Below are 14,849 nucleotides of genomic sequence, written 5' to 3'. Positions count from 1 at the left end.
AACATATTCAACTGAAATTGACTTTTTCATTCAACATCGACATTTTAAAGTTACTACTGAATTGTTTTTCATCTCATGGTAAATTCTCTCAGCTATATGTAAGATGATTAAAACTGGAGATATTTCTTTCTGTGTAATCACAAAATTGGAAATAATCTGAACATTACGGAAAGGAGGATAAAGATTTTCTTTTTGTAAAAAAAGGGTTTTTTTAAAATGAAAAGATATGGGATATCTTTAATCATTTATCCAAATGCTAACTTATGGATGTACAAAGGAACTCATTAGCTTGAGAAGTTATTGATTGTGTCTACAACAGGGCAAATGTCTGAATGAAACTTCAAAACAAAACCATAAAAATCCTACTGTCGTATTTCGGGATTTGGAAATGGCATAGATTTTTTCCCCAATCAGTTTTCAGGGGTTTGACAATGAGTGGGGCATCCTTCAGTTTATGTGCTTCTTTCCTCAGGCATTGGAAAAAAATGAATGATGAAGGAAAAAAATGCAAGTTCTGAAGATTACTTTGTTCTAATGGGTTTTTCCAATTGGCCTCACCTTGAGTTAGTTCTCTTTGTAGTTATTTTGATGTTCTACTTGATGACATTGATAGGCAACTTGTTCATCATTATCTTGTCATACTTGGACTCCCATCTCCACACTCCCATGTACCTCTTCCTCTCAAACCTGTCTTTTCTGGATCTCTGCTATACCACCAGCTCCATCCCCCAGTTGCTGGTCAACCTCTGGGGCCCAGGAAAAGCCATGTCTTATGTAGGTTGCATGACTCAACTTTACTTTTCCCTTGCACTGGGATCCACAGGATGTGTGCTACTGGTGGTGATGTCCTATGACCGTTATGCAGCTGTATGTAGACCCTTGCATTACACTGTCCTCATGCACCCTTGTTTCTGCCATCTGTTGGCTGTGGCTTCTTGGGTAAGTGGCTTTACCACCTCAGCACTTCACTCCTCATTTACCTCCTGGGTAACCCTGTGTGGACATCGTCAGGTGGACCATTTCTTCTGTGAAGTTCCAGCACTGCTGCGACTGTCTTGTGTTGATACCCGTGCTAATGAGCTGACCCTCATGGTCATGAGCTCCATTTTTGTGATCATACCACTTATTCTCATTCTCAGCTCCTATGGTGCCATTGCCCAGGCTGTGCTGAGGATGCAGTCAACAGCTGGACTTCAGAAAGTCTTTGGGACATGTGGAGCCCATCTTCTGGTTGTATCCCTGTTTTTCATTCCAGTCATGTGCATATATCTCCAGCCCCCATCAAGAGGTTCTCAAGATCAAGGAGAGTTCATTGCCCTCTTTTATACTGTTACCACACCTAGCCTCAACCCTCTAATCTATACCTTGAGAAACAAAGATATAAAGGGGGCAGTTAAAAGATTAATGAGGTGGGAGAGGGAGATGTGATGGATCACCTGTTTAGCAGCTTTTGTTTGAAGAGCATTATCTATCTTGGAGGGTTCTTCTGGTCCTTTGAGACTTTTTTTTTTGTCTTTCCTATGGCCGCACCTGCAGCACATGGAGATTCCCAGGCTAGGGGTCCAAATGGAGCTGCAGTTGCCAGCCTACACCAGAGCCACTGCAATGTGGGATCCAAACTGTGTCTATGACCCACACCACAGCTCACGGCAATGCCAGATCCTTAACCCACTGAGCAAGGCCAGGGATCAAATCCGCAACCTCATGGTTCCTAGTCGGATTTGTTAACCACTGAGTCACGATGGGAACTCTGAGACTTATTTTTGATCTATAACCCAGCAAGTTTAGAAGAAAAGTTCTGCTCCAAATTTGTTGTTCTTTTAATTAAAAGAATTAACCAATTGGTTAACCAATTAACCAATTGGTTAATTCTGGACTATTATCTAGAGATAAACTTTTTGATGTGTACCACTTTAATCTATTCAATATTTAGTGTCTATAGAAATTAGGCAGTGGGTTTTAAAATTAATACACTAATTTATAGAGCAAATATTAGTATCTATAGAAAGAGAGGGGCATACAGCAAAGACTTGGGCTAATGGAGTTTTTGGTCATTAATAGCCATTACATTTACCTAAATGGTAAAAATTTTTTGGCTGAAACACACTTTTTCCAAGATACTACATTACATGAGTGTTTTGTTTTGTGGGTCTATATATATATATGTATATATTATAAAGAATTGCCTGTTCTAAATGGTTCATTCATTCATCCATTCCTTTATTTATCTACTTATTCATTCATTCATTCATTCAATTCATTGGCTAAATATCTTCTAGATTGTTGGCTTGGTAACATAGATGAATTTTTCCTGAATAGAACTCACTTTCTAGTGGTGGAAATGACAGTGTTAAGATAGAAAATGAAGTATCTGTATAGGACTTAGTTTCCAATGGGCACAATGCTAATAAATTAATGTATCTTTAAAAAAATCTAAAGCAAAAGAAGTTTGGCCAAAACCTTGAAAATAAATACCAGATGGTAATTTCTGCAGGAAGGTAATCTCATTACATGAAATAAAACCAAACAAACAGAACAAGTTTAATTTCCTTTAGTTGAGTTAATGACAAGGATATCGTTTAAATTTAAAGTACCTTAAAGCTTTTCTTTTTAAATATCATTAGTCTTTGCTGTGTAGCATGAGTTTTTTTTTTTTAATGTAGAACATAAAATTGGACCATATTTTTTAAAGTTACCATTCCTTATGGTAGATAATGACCAAAAAAATCACAGCTGTGAGAGATTCTCAATTAATACAGCAGATATAGGCTTCTCTTCTCCCTCTACTTTTTCAAGGTAGTTAGAAGTATATGGATAGTGGGAACAATTTCTAACATTGTGATTTATAGACTGCTAATTCATGAGAACTTGTAAACTGGGAACAATCATGTTAAATAATGTTAGAGGATCAAATATCTGAAGCAGTTAATACCAGGCTCTGAAAACAACTTGATTCATCTAATGGATGTCTTAAAAACTTACCCATTTTTATACATGGATGTCTTCTTCTTATTGAATTCTAAGTGGCATTTACATATTCTTGACTCAAGTCCTATGTCAGATAAATGTTTTATAAATGTCTTCTTCCAGTCTGTGGTATGCTTTTATTTTCTAATAGTGTCTTTCAAAGAGCAAATTTTTAACTTTAATGAAATATGCATTGTTTCTACAAAAAAGCATGCTGGCATTTTGATTGTGGTTGCATTGAATTTGTATACCAATTTGGAAAGAGCTGACATCTTGGTGATATTGAGTCTTCTGATTTAGGAACCCAGTATATATCTCTATTTATTTACATCTTTTTAGTTTCTCTCAGAAGGATTGATGTTTTTATTATACAGATTTTGTACCTATTTGGCAAAATTCATCCCTAAGTATTTAATGTTTTCAAATGCCATTGTGAATGACATAGAAGTACAATTGATCTTTGTATATTGACCTTGTATCCTGTGACTGCTAAATACGCATTTTATTTCTGGTAGACTTTTAATAGATTTTTAAAGATTTTCTGAGTACATGATCATGTCATTCATAAATAAGGACTTTTATTTCTCTCTCTCCAACTGTTATTTCTTTTATATTGCTATGTTACTCTGTTGCACTGGCTGTGATTTCCAGCTTAATGTTGAATGGAAGAACTGGGAGCCAAAATGCTTGCCCTAATCTTAAGGGGAAAGCATTGTCTTTTACTAATAAGTATATTAGCTATGCTTTATCTGTGTCCTCTACCAGGTTTAGGAAGTTGCATTTTTTTCTTGCTTTTCTGAGGTTTATCATGCAAGGGTATGAAAATTCTGTCCAACACTTTTTCTGCATTTTGTGAGATGATCTGATAGCCTTTCTTCTTTATTCAATTAATACAGTAAATTTCATTGGTTAATTTTCGTAACTTAAAATAACCTTGTCTCCTGAGGGAAAAAAACCTCTTGATATAATATATTGTTCTTTTAAGGCCATTCTGGACTTCATTTGCTAATCATTTTTTGGTAAGAGTTTTAGTGTCTATAATCATGAGCAATATTAAACAGTATTTTTCTTTTCTTGTGATGTATGTGTCTAGTTTCTGTACCAACTTAATGCTGGATTTATTACATGACTTGGCGAATATTCCCTTCTCTATTTTCTGAAAGAGTTTGTTTAGCATTGGCATTACTTCTTCTTAAATGTTCAATATAATACTCTTGTGGATATATAAGTCCATAGTTCTTTTTGTGGGACCATTTTAGATTAAAACTTCAATTACTTTCATTGTTATAAAAGTATTAAGATTTTTCTATTTCTTTAAGAATCTGTTTTGATTATTTGTATCTTTCAAAGAATCTACTGATTTCACCTTTGTCATCAACTTTATTATTCATAATATTCCATTATTGTCCTCTTAATGTTTGTAGGATTCCTACTGACCTCCATTTTATTTCTGATCTAGTAGTTTGTATCTCCCACACTTTTGTGTGAATCAGTCTAGATAGAGATTTGTCAGTTTCATATTTTATTTTCAATAACTTTGTATTTCACAGATCTACTTTTATATTTACCATTCCCTTTCCTTTGCTAAATTTTAGTTTAACATCATCTTCCTTTTTTAGCCTTTTAAGGTAAAAGCTTCTGTCATTGATATTAGATCATTTCCCTTTGTTTAAAATAAGCATTTAAATCTATACATTTTTCTTTAAGCACTGATTTAGCTGCATCTCACATATTTTGACATTTTCTATTTTAATTTTCACTTTGTTTCAAAGACTTTTTTTTTTTTTTTTTTTTTTGTCTTTTTGCTATTTCTTTGGGGCCGCTCCCACGGCATATGGAGGGTCCCAGGCTAGGGGTCGAATCAGAACTGTAGCCACCGGCCTACGCCGGAGTCACAGCAACACGGGATCCAAGCCGCCTCTGCAATGTACACCATAGCTCGCAGCAACGCCGGATCCTTAACCCACTGAGCAAGGGCAGGGACGGAACCCGCAACCTCATGGTTCCTGGTCGGATTCGTTAACCACTGTGCCACGACGGGAACTCCTCAAAGACTTTCTAATTTCCTTTGTGATTTCTTTGACTGAAGGGAGTGGCACAGTTGGTGTTATCATAAAAGAATGACAAAAAACAGATATGAGAAAATAAAGATTCTAGTAAAAGTGATAATTTCCTATAAATCTATAAATATTTGACTATTGTACATCATTTCTATCTTCTATGTAGCTTTTGTGTTGTTCACACAAGTTTAAAGAATTTGTTTTTTCTGAGGTTTTTTTCTTTCTCCCTTATCTGAGTTACAGTTCTCTGTCTTTTCATTTTTATAGGTTTTTGGTGTGGTGCCCTTTTTGCAGATAATACAGTTTTAACTTCTCTTATTTCTGTGTCTGCCTCCCTTGTGGCTGAAGTTGGTCCAGGGGCTTGCTCTAGGCTTCCTGATGGGAGGGATAGGTGCCTGCCCACTGGTGGATAGGGCTGCGCACCAGCTGAATAGGGCTTTGTCCCTGGGTGAGATTAGACGTGGCTGTGTGCCTGGGCTCTTTAGGCAGCCTGTTTACTGATGGGTGGGCTGTGATCCCACTTGGATTGTTGTTTGGCCTGGGGCTTCTCAGCGCTGATGGGTGGGGTCAGGTTTTCCCAAAATGGCCACCTCCAGAGAAACTCACGCTGATGGATATTCCCAAGAGCTTTGCTTCCAATGTCCTTCCCCACAATGAGCCACAGTCACCCCCTGTTTTCCCGGGAGATCCTCCAAGAACTGCAGTCAGGTCTGACCCATATTCCTATGGAGCCTTTGCTTTGCCCTGGGACCCAGTGCACATGAAAGTCTGTGTGAGTCTTTCAAGAACAGGGTCTCCATTTCCCCCAGTCCCATGGAGCTCCTGCGCACAGGCCCCACTGGCCTTCAATGCCAGATGCTCCAGGGGCTCTTTCTCCCAGTGCCTGATCCTTAGGCCTGGGGATTTGATGTGGGGCTCAGAACTCTCACTCCTGTAGGTGAGTCTCTGTGATACAGTTACTTTCCAGTCTGTGGGCTTCCCACCTGGGAGGTGTGGGGTTGTTTATATCATGTAATCGCCCCTCCTACTTCTTGATGTGGCCTCCTTTTTGTCTTCTGGAATAGGATATCTTTTTGAAAGTTTCCAGTCCATTTGGTTGAAGGTTGTTCAGCATTTGGTTTTAATTTTGTTGTTTGTAGGAGAGAAGTTGAACTCCAGTCCTTCTATTTGGCCATCTTAATCTCATCTGCAAAATAACTCTTTTCTTGAAGTGTTTGATTCAAATATTCCATTCCTTGGGTTGTCGCTGGATCATCCTGGGCAATGATTAGTCTCCTTGCTTGCAGCTGGCTGCTGTAGCTGCAGGTAGATGACATGACGTGTGGAGTTGTATCCCCAACCCCAGGGGTGGGAGCCAGGCTGCCAGGGAAAACTAAAGAATTTGTCTTGAGAGTGGAAAATTCTAGTGTACAGTAAAGGCAAGTTTGTAACAAGTGCAGGTCATTGTAATCTCCAGAACTAGAAGGCCTTATTGATCAATGGGTGATTTAGAGTCTTGGAAGAAGGCATGGGGGACAAACAGCTTAGGAATACTATGCTATTGTATATTCCTTGGGATAAGCAACTCATTACTTGCCCCAATAAGGGCCTTTTTGATTTGTCAGTACCAGAACCATCTTTATTATATTAGATCTGGGAATATATATATATGTATATACATATATATATGTATATATATATTATATAGACTTAAAAAATAATTCTCAAAATAGACACAACCTTCTTAAGCTTTATCTTCACAGACATCCTTGTTTCTCAAGGTATTGGTGAAGGTATTGACACTGAAGGTGGCAATTACACAGAAAAGAGTAAGGAACTTGCCCTAGTTTTAGCAATAAAATTTTGTTTGCTGGAGAGATATTTATACCTATAATCTGATATATTGCTGTCTGTATGTCTGTCTGTCTGTCTATCTATCTATCTATCTATCTATCTATCTATCTATCTATCTATCATTCATCATCATCATCCCATCATCACCTAACTTGGGGTAGCATAGGAGAAATACATGATCAGGAAATACAGATGTTGAAGGTTTTCTTTTCTCCAGCTCCTGAGTTAGTTAAAAACCTACAGGCTTATGTATCTACACTAGTACTATATTGAACATTTAAGAAGAAGTAATACCAATGCTAAACAAGGTTAAGGTCAAGTTATCACATGCAATGTACCTATGAGAGATGAGAGAATGAGACACCCAATGATAAGGGTTGTGAAGACAAAAGCCTTAAGGGCCATAGTGTCTACACAGTAGTGCAGCATCTGGACCTTGGGTCCAATATGACCATTACCAAATTTGTAAGTACATGATGCCATTTAGTACAAGGTTTTCCAGACTGCAGCTTACTTGTCATATGTCTTGACAGCCAGGTGAATACATTTCACCTTTTCCAGTGCTTGATGGCAAACCTAGATAGGTTATGACCTTTATCTGCACCCCAGATACGACTATATAACATTGAGTGAATGGAGCCTATGGTAAGACACACTTCTAGTAATGAAAAGGTGACTCCCTGACACAACATTGGTTTGAGGAACTGAAAATTTAGAGTTGAAAGCAAGAAAATATTTATATTTCCCAGGAGAGGAAACAGATAAAATGTGAGGGAAATCATGAAAAGAATTAGCTCTAGAGCAGAATAGTCAGAGAAACCTACCAAAATACAGATTTCTAAAGATCTGATATTGTTCCTTTTCTTTTCTCATAGCCTTGTTTTACCTCTTGGGAAGATAGTGAGTGTTGGTGAAAAGGACATGATTGACAACTCCAAAATGAAATGCTCTTAGGGGAGAAGTGCACATTTGAGTAGAAGTTTTAGCAATGAGACATTAAACAGATATGATATTGGAGATGAACACATTTTTGGGGATGATTATTATGGGTCTTGACTATGAATACTTACTAACATTGTATGTCTTTTTATTTTGTCAGGTATACGAAAGTGATTTCCAAAATCTGAGTATGTACAAGGGGAAGTAAGCTCAATATTTTTCCTTCTTTCCTTTCTGTAATTGGGGGAGTTTCAAATCTTTCATTTTTCCACTCATATTTAACCCAAGAGATATTTCCCTACATGCCACTGACATTCTGACTTTTATCTTTGGATCAGGGAAAACCAAGATCACTTTAAACAAATGATTAATTCTTGTAAACTTGCCCTTGTGGGATCTAGTCAACCTGTGAACCCAATAAGCTTCTAAATGACCAGGCAATACCTTAGAATACAAATGATAGGGTTATTTTTGATATATCCTTATAATTTGATCTATTCTTTCAAATCTTATGTATTAACATTTGTCTTGATTAGATGAGAATGAACAGCTTCTTCTGGCACTTTGATAACCTAGGCCCTGTTCTACCCCAACCTCAGTGGTATCATCATATTATAAGTCACTGGTGTGTTCTCACTCTTGAAGTGTTTATTTTTTCCTAATAGCTTATGAAGATGAAAAGAATGGGAAAATAAATAAATCATATTTAATAATAAACAAATACCAGTGTCTAGAACTCTACTCCACTTGAAGCTCTGTCCATGATAATTTAATAGTTTATAATCTATTCTAATTCACACTCTTCTCAAATAAAATACTCAATTTACCAGAATCCTACAGAGATTAATTAATGTCATTTCTCCCTTTTAATCCTCCATGCATGATTTGTGCCTTATGGTCTATGATAATCTGACAAAATGTTTTGCATTGGTTTCATATCACTGAGAATGAGTATGGACTCTGAAAATTACCTAAAATCAGCATATATATTTCTTTTTCTTTTTTTTAAGCACTGTGGAAAATGTTTATATCTTTTTCTTATTGAATGCTTATAACAGTCAAGACCACAGAAACATAAAGACTGTTTTCTGGTACTTCTCTTAAACATAAAGCAAAATACCCAAATGCTCTCTTAAAATCATACTTTTTAAAATGATATCACTTATATGTGCAATCTAAAGTATGGCACAAATGAACTTATTAAAAAAAACTGAAACAGACTCAGAGACTTAGAGAACAGACTTGTGGTGGCCCAGGGGATGGGCTAGGAGTTTGGGATTAGTAGATGCAAACTATTACATTTAGAGTGGATAAGTGATGAGGTCCTACTGTGTAGCACAGGGAACTAAATTATAAATCAACTATAATTTAATATAATCTTATTATAAAATATAATTTTCAAACTCAGATTTTCTTTCTATAGATGGACTATATTAACCAGAAACAATATAAAAATTTAAAAATATTCATTAATTTATAAACTCATCGTATAATGTTTTTTTGTTACAGCAACAAGTCAATTATTGGATATAGTCTTAATTTCATTTTTTATATACTATAGCAATATAGTATATATTATATATACTATATATTATCAATTATACCTTGATAAGACAGCAAGGGAAATTATTTATAAAAATATTTTGGAAATTTTAAATAGTTACGTTAAGTTTTCAGAGTTTTGGTGGTTACCTTCTGAGTTATAGTTTGAATGGTATTCAAAGATTATTTTCAATATTTTGCAGGGCTAAACGTGGCCTTGAATTTTAGAGATGTTAGGCAGAGACAATTTACTCTAATTAATAGTAAAAATGTACAATTTAGTTTTTGATGTATCCCACTTTTCAAATGTCTCATGCTTCTCTACTCTCCCACTTAACACCACCCCTAACAAGTTATTCCTCAAATGTGGCCCTTAGCATGATGAGGAATTGGGGAAGAAATTTTAGGACAACCTGTTCCCTTCCCTACAAAGACAGCTTGGAGCATGTTCATCAGTGAAGGTTGGTCTATAGAGTCATTGTTTTCTTTGGGCAACAGTGTATCATGTTGAAGGTATTCCTCAGCAACTGTTGTAACCAGGACAACTCCTTGAAGGGCATTACTTACCACTTTGGGATTTACCCTCCCAATGGCTCCAGTCAAGGAAAGCATGTCCCATTATTCTTTTGTTTCCATAAAACTCCATTTGCTCTAGGAGAAGGGGTCTATCCCCTGAGACACTAAATGCTCTAATGCTCTTCCAGCTAAAACCAGGTCTTTTAGTAGACTCAGAATTCTCTGTAGTGTAGCATGATAACCACAGTAATTTTCGGACTCTGCTTTCCTAGTGTGATGTGGTAGGTTAGACTCTATGGTACATCCAGCCATCCCTTTATGTTGGTGATGTGAAAGAGATGAAAACCAGAGATCAGGTTGGTCCCTACATAAAGAGGCATCAATTGGGCAAATAGAGGGAATATGATCAGACACAGAAAGGACAGAAGTGAAAGGAGTTGTAGTTGTTTGAGTGTTACTCAAGTGGTAATTTAAGAGTATTAAAGGACTAACATAAGAGTAAAGTAAGCTGATTAGTGATATGGGGATGGGAAGGGGAAACTCATATCACCACTCTTTCCTCCATCATGTCGTTTTTTTTTTTTTTTTTTTGGTCTTTTTGCTACTTCTTTGGGCCGCTCCCGTGGCATATGGAGGTTCCCAGGCTAGGGGTCGAATCGGTGCTGTAGCCACTGGCCTACGCCAGAGCCACATCAACGCATTATCCGAGCCACGTCTGCGACCTACACCACAGCTCATGGCAACGCCGGATCGTTAACCCACTGAGCAAGGGCAGGGACCAAAGCCACAACCTCATGGTTCCTAGTCGGATTCGTTAACCACTGCGCCACGATGGGAACTCCCATCATGTCGTATTTTTGAAAACCGAGATATTTCACTCCACAGTCTGTGAAAACAGTCTTTGATGAGGTCTTTATTTCTCACTCCCTGGTAAAAATAAATTTAACCATAAAGTTCCTATCTTTACTTACATCTGGTAGTTTTATTTTTTTGTCTATCTCATATCCCTTCTAAATTCTTTAAGAATGCTGAAGGATAGTTCATGCAACAAACAGATCAGTATATCCCAAGCTGTACTTTTTGTTTTGTTTTGTTTTTTGTTTTTTTTAGGACCACATCTGAAGCACATGGAAGTTCCCAGGGTTAGAGGTTGAATCGGAGCTGTAGCTGCCGGGCTACACCACAGTCACAGCAATGTGGGATCCGAGCTGCATCTGTGACCTACACCACAGCTCATGGCAAGGCTGAATCCTTGACCCACTGAGTGAGGCCAGGGATTGAATCTACATCCTCATGGATACTTGTTGGGTTTGTTACCTGCTGAACTACAACGAGAACTCTGAATTTGATATTTTTGTGAGGGCAGGCCAGCTCTTTTGCCCAACTTGTCTCAGTGTGGGTTTGTCTCATATTTCTTCATTTTAAAAGTCAGGCTGTGCATTTTTGGCAGGAATATGACTGAAGTGACATTGTGTCCTGTTTAGAGCAACATGTCAGTAGTCACATACTGTTGGTTTATCTCAACATTGGCGACGTTAATATTGATTACTTGGCTATGGTGATGTCCACCAGGATTTCCTCTGGTAAAGCCTACTACTTTTCATTTTGTAATTAACAAGTAATTTGTGGGGAGATATTTTATTTTTATTTGATTTTTATTTTTGGCTGTGCCTGTAGCATGCTGAAGTTACATATTTCTGGGCTCTCTTTTCTGTTCCATGAACCTATATGTCTGTTTTTGATAATACCATGCTGTTTTGATGACTGTGGCTTTGTAGCATAATCTAAAATCTGAGAGGGTTATACTTATAGCTGTGTTCTTTTTTCTCGAAATTGCTTTGGCAGTTGTATTTCCATTTATTTTGAGTCTGTGTAATTCTTTTGTCAGGTAAAAGGAGTGAATGATGATGGAAAAACTCAATGCAACCACTGAAAGCTACTTTGTCCTACCAGGTTTTTCCAATTGGCCTCGTGTGGAAGTAGTACTCTTTGTGGTTGTCTTGATGTTTTACTTGATGACATTGACAGGCAACCTGTTCGTCATTATCTTATCATACCTGGACTCCCATCTGCACACTCCCATGTACTTCTTCCTCTCAAACCTGTCTTTTCTGGATCTCTACCAGCTTCATCCCCCAGTTGCTGGTCAACCTCTGGGGCCCAGGAAAAGCCATGTCTTACGTAGGTTGCATGACTCAACTTTACTTTTCCCTTGCACTGGGATCCACAGAATGTGTGCTGCTGGTGGTGATGTCCTATGACCGTTATGCAGCTGTATGTAGACCTTTGCGTTATACTGTCCTCATGTACTCTCGTTTCTGCCATCTGTTGGCTGTGGCTTCTTGGGTAAGTGGCGTCACCAACTTGGCACTTCATTCCTCATTTACCTCCTGGGTACCCCTGTGTGGACATGGCCAAATGGACCATTTCTTCTGTGAAGTTCCAGCACTGCTGCGACTGTCTTGTGTTGATACCCATGCTAATGAGCTGGCCCTCATGGTCACGAGCTCCGTTTTTGCTCTCATACCTCTCATCCTCATTCTCAGCTCCTATGGTGCCATTGCTCGTGCTGTGCTGAGGATGCGGTCAACAGCTGGACTTCAGAAAGTCTTTGGGTCATGTGGAACCCATCTTCTGGTTGTGTCCCTGTTTCTCATTCCAGGAATGTTTATATATCTCCAGCCCCCATCAGGAGGTTCTCAAGATCAAGGAGAGTTCATTGCCCTTTTTTATACTGTTGTCCCACCTAGCCTCAACCCTCTAATCTACACTTGAGAAACAAAGAGGTAAGAGGGGCAGTAAAGAGATTAAGGGGGTGAGAGTAAGCCTGTGTACTTGTGAAATTAGTAGAATAATATCATATGATACCAGTGACCTTCCAGTCCCACATTTGTAAAACAAAGAATACAGTATGTGACGCTGAGGCCAATAAAAGAGCATAAAACACCTGTATCTGGCCTGGAAGCCAGAGCTAGTGTCTGTGATTATCTGATGACACATCTGTGCCTGCACTGCTGAGATACACTCAGAAGAGATAACTGAGCATGTGTTTAGGGAATATGCTGCACAGGAATGGGTATGAGGGGACGTGAACAAAGACTGGAGCCATCTGTCTGTGTTATTCAATCCATGATAGGTTGCATGAGCTTTGGTGTAGGTTGCAGACGTGGCTCGGATCCCACGTTGCTGTGGCTCTGGTGTAGGCCGGTGGCTACAGCTCCGATTCGACCCCTAGCCTGGGAACCTCCATATGCCATGGGAGAGGCCCAAGAAATGGCAAAAAGACACACACACACTAAAATTAGATACGGGTCACAGTTGGTTCTTGTTTGGAAGAACATGCCATTCTCCAACCAATAGTTTGCTTAGATTTTGATTGTACCAGAATGCATGCCAGAAAAGTTCCAATGATTCTCGTTTTTCTTACCTGTTAAATTCTTCACTACACAACACTGTTGATTTCTCATCATATTGATTCAGTATCAAGTAACAATAAAATCCTTTATTTGCTTAAAAACATAACTAATTTTTCGATGAAGTTTTAGGTTGAGTATGAATCCTAGAACTAAGTTTATTTTTGTAACTAAGGTACCTTTCCCTTTTAATGATACAGATTCTGAGCATCAGAGAGCTACTTGTGTTGCTTGAAGTAATCAAGTTGCTTTCCATTCTAGAAATATCAATTGTTTCTTTCTCATAATGATTCTTGCACTGTTTCAGAAGGCATTCCTGGATGTTTCCAACATGTGCCAAATGTTTACATGTTGTGGTTCATTATTATATCACTAATTTTCTCTTACTGATTCAGAAGGTTCATGCTTATGCTCTTTAAAAGAAATGTTAAGAAACTTATGCACATATTTTGTCCACCTATTTAATTTATTTTAATATTTAAGAATATATTTTAAGGTTTTTAGGTAAATATTCAAACCCTGTATACTTTTTTTGTTAAACAAGACCCACAATGAGTCTTTAAGGAAGCAGTAGCATCTCCATAAGTTGAGGCTGATTGTCTCATAAGACTCCTGGTTGGTCTAAGGTTTATTTATTTATTTATTTATTTATTTATTTGAATTGATTACATTTATTGTTGTACAATGATCATCCCAATCCATTTTTATAGGATTTCCATCCCATGACCCCAGTGCATCCTCCCATCCCCCGAACTGTCTCCTTTGGAAACCATACGTTTTTCAAAGTCTGCGAGTCAGTATCTGCTCTGCAAAGAAGTTCATTGTGTCCTTTTTTCAGATTCCACATGTCAGTGAAAGCATTTGATGTTGGTGTCTGATTGTCTGACTGACTTCACTTAGCATGATAATTTCTAGGTCCGTCCATGTTGCTAAAAATGCCAGTATTTCGTTCCTTAATGGCCGAGTAATATTCCATTGTGTATATGTACCACATCTTCTTGATCCACTCCTCTGTTGAGGGGCATTTAGGTTGTTTCCATGTCTTGGCTATTGACAATAGTGCTGCAATGGACATTGGGAGGACATGTGTCTTTTTGAGTCATGGTTTTCCCTGGATAGATGCCCAGTGGTCTAAGGTTTAGAGTGTCTCACTCTGAATGCCCAGTGGCAGTATGCTGCCCTCTTAGACATGGCCAATCTAACAGAAAGTGGTGGAATATTTCTTAAGGGACACTGTCATAGGAAATCCACTGATGAATAGTTGCCGTGATGACTAGCTTGAGCGAATGGTTTTATATTATTACTTTATTCACTTCTTAATACCATTAGAATTTTAGTGTGTGTCACCATAATAGAACTCTTTTTAATACATTTCCACAAACAGTGCCCTTATGGGTGCATTATTAGCCAAGTGTCCCCTTGGTCTAAGAGCATTAGAAAGAACATGAGAAGTAGGACATAGTTTGCAAGAAGACCCTGTGCCATGATCTGGGGAAGTGTGAGACAAGAATGATTTGTCAGAGAAACTCCTATATACCTACTCACTTGTTAAATAATGTCATTTGATGTCTGTGAACTA

The 14,849-nt window shown here is 37.9% G+C and overlaps 1 protein-coding gene across 1 annotated transcript; it reads left to right on the top strand.

The window, feature by feature from the left end:
- The first annotated feature begins 410 nt into the window (after nucleotides 1-410).
- LOC110258482 (olfactory receptor 2J3-like) lies at nucleotides 411-1,428 on the top strand. Its single transcript, XM_021081745.2, has one exon. The coding sequence runs from the start codon at nucleotides 490-492 to the stop codon at nucleotides 1,426-1,428; it is 939 nt and encodes a 312-aa protein (XP_020937404.2). The 5' UTR covers nucleotides 411-489.
- The last annotated feature ends 13,421 nt before the right edge of the window (nucleotides 1,429-14,849 follow it).

This window comes from Sus scrofa, chromosome 7 (assembly GCF_054392235.1).
Source record: "Sus scrofa isolate SSC_HxYL_T2T_F1_AM1 chromosome 7, Sscrofa_HxYL_maternal_Yorkshire_Landrace_v2.0, whole genome shotgun sequence".
Taxonomy (NCBI): domain Eukaryota; kingdom Metazoa; phylum Chordata; class Mammalia; order Artiodactyla; family Suidae; genus Sus; species Sus scrofa.
Note: the sequence above shows the minus strand (reverse complement) of the source record. Positions and strands in the feature narration are given on the sequence as shown.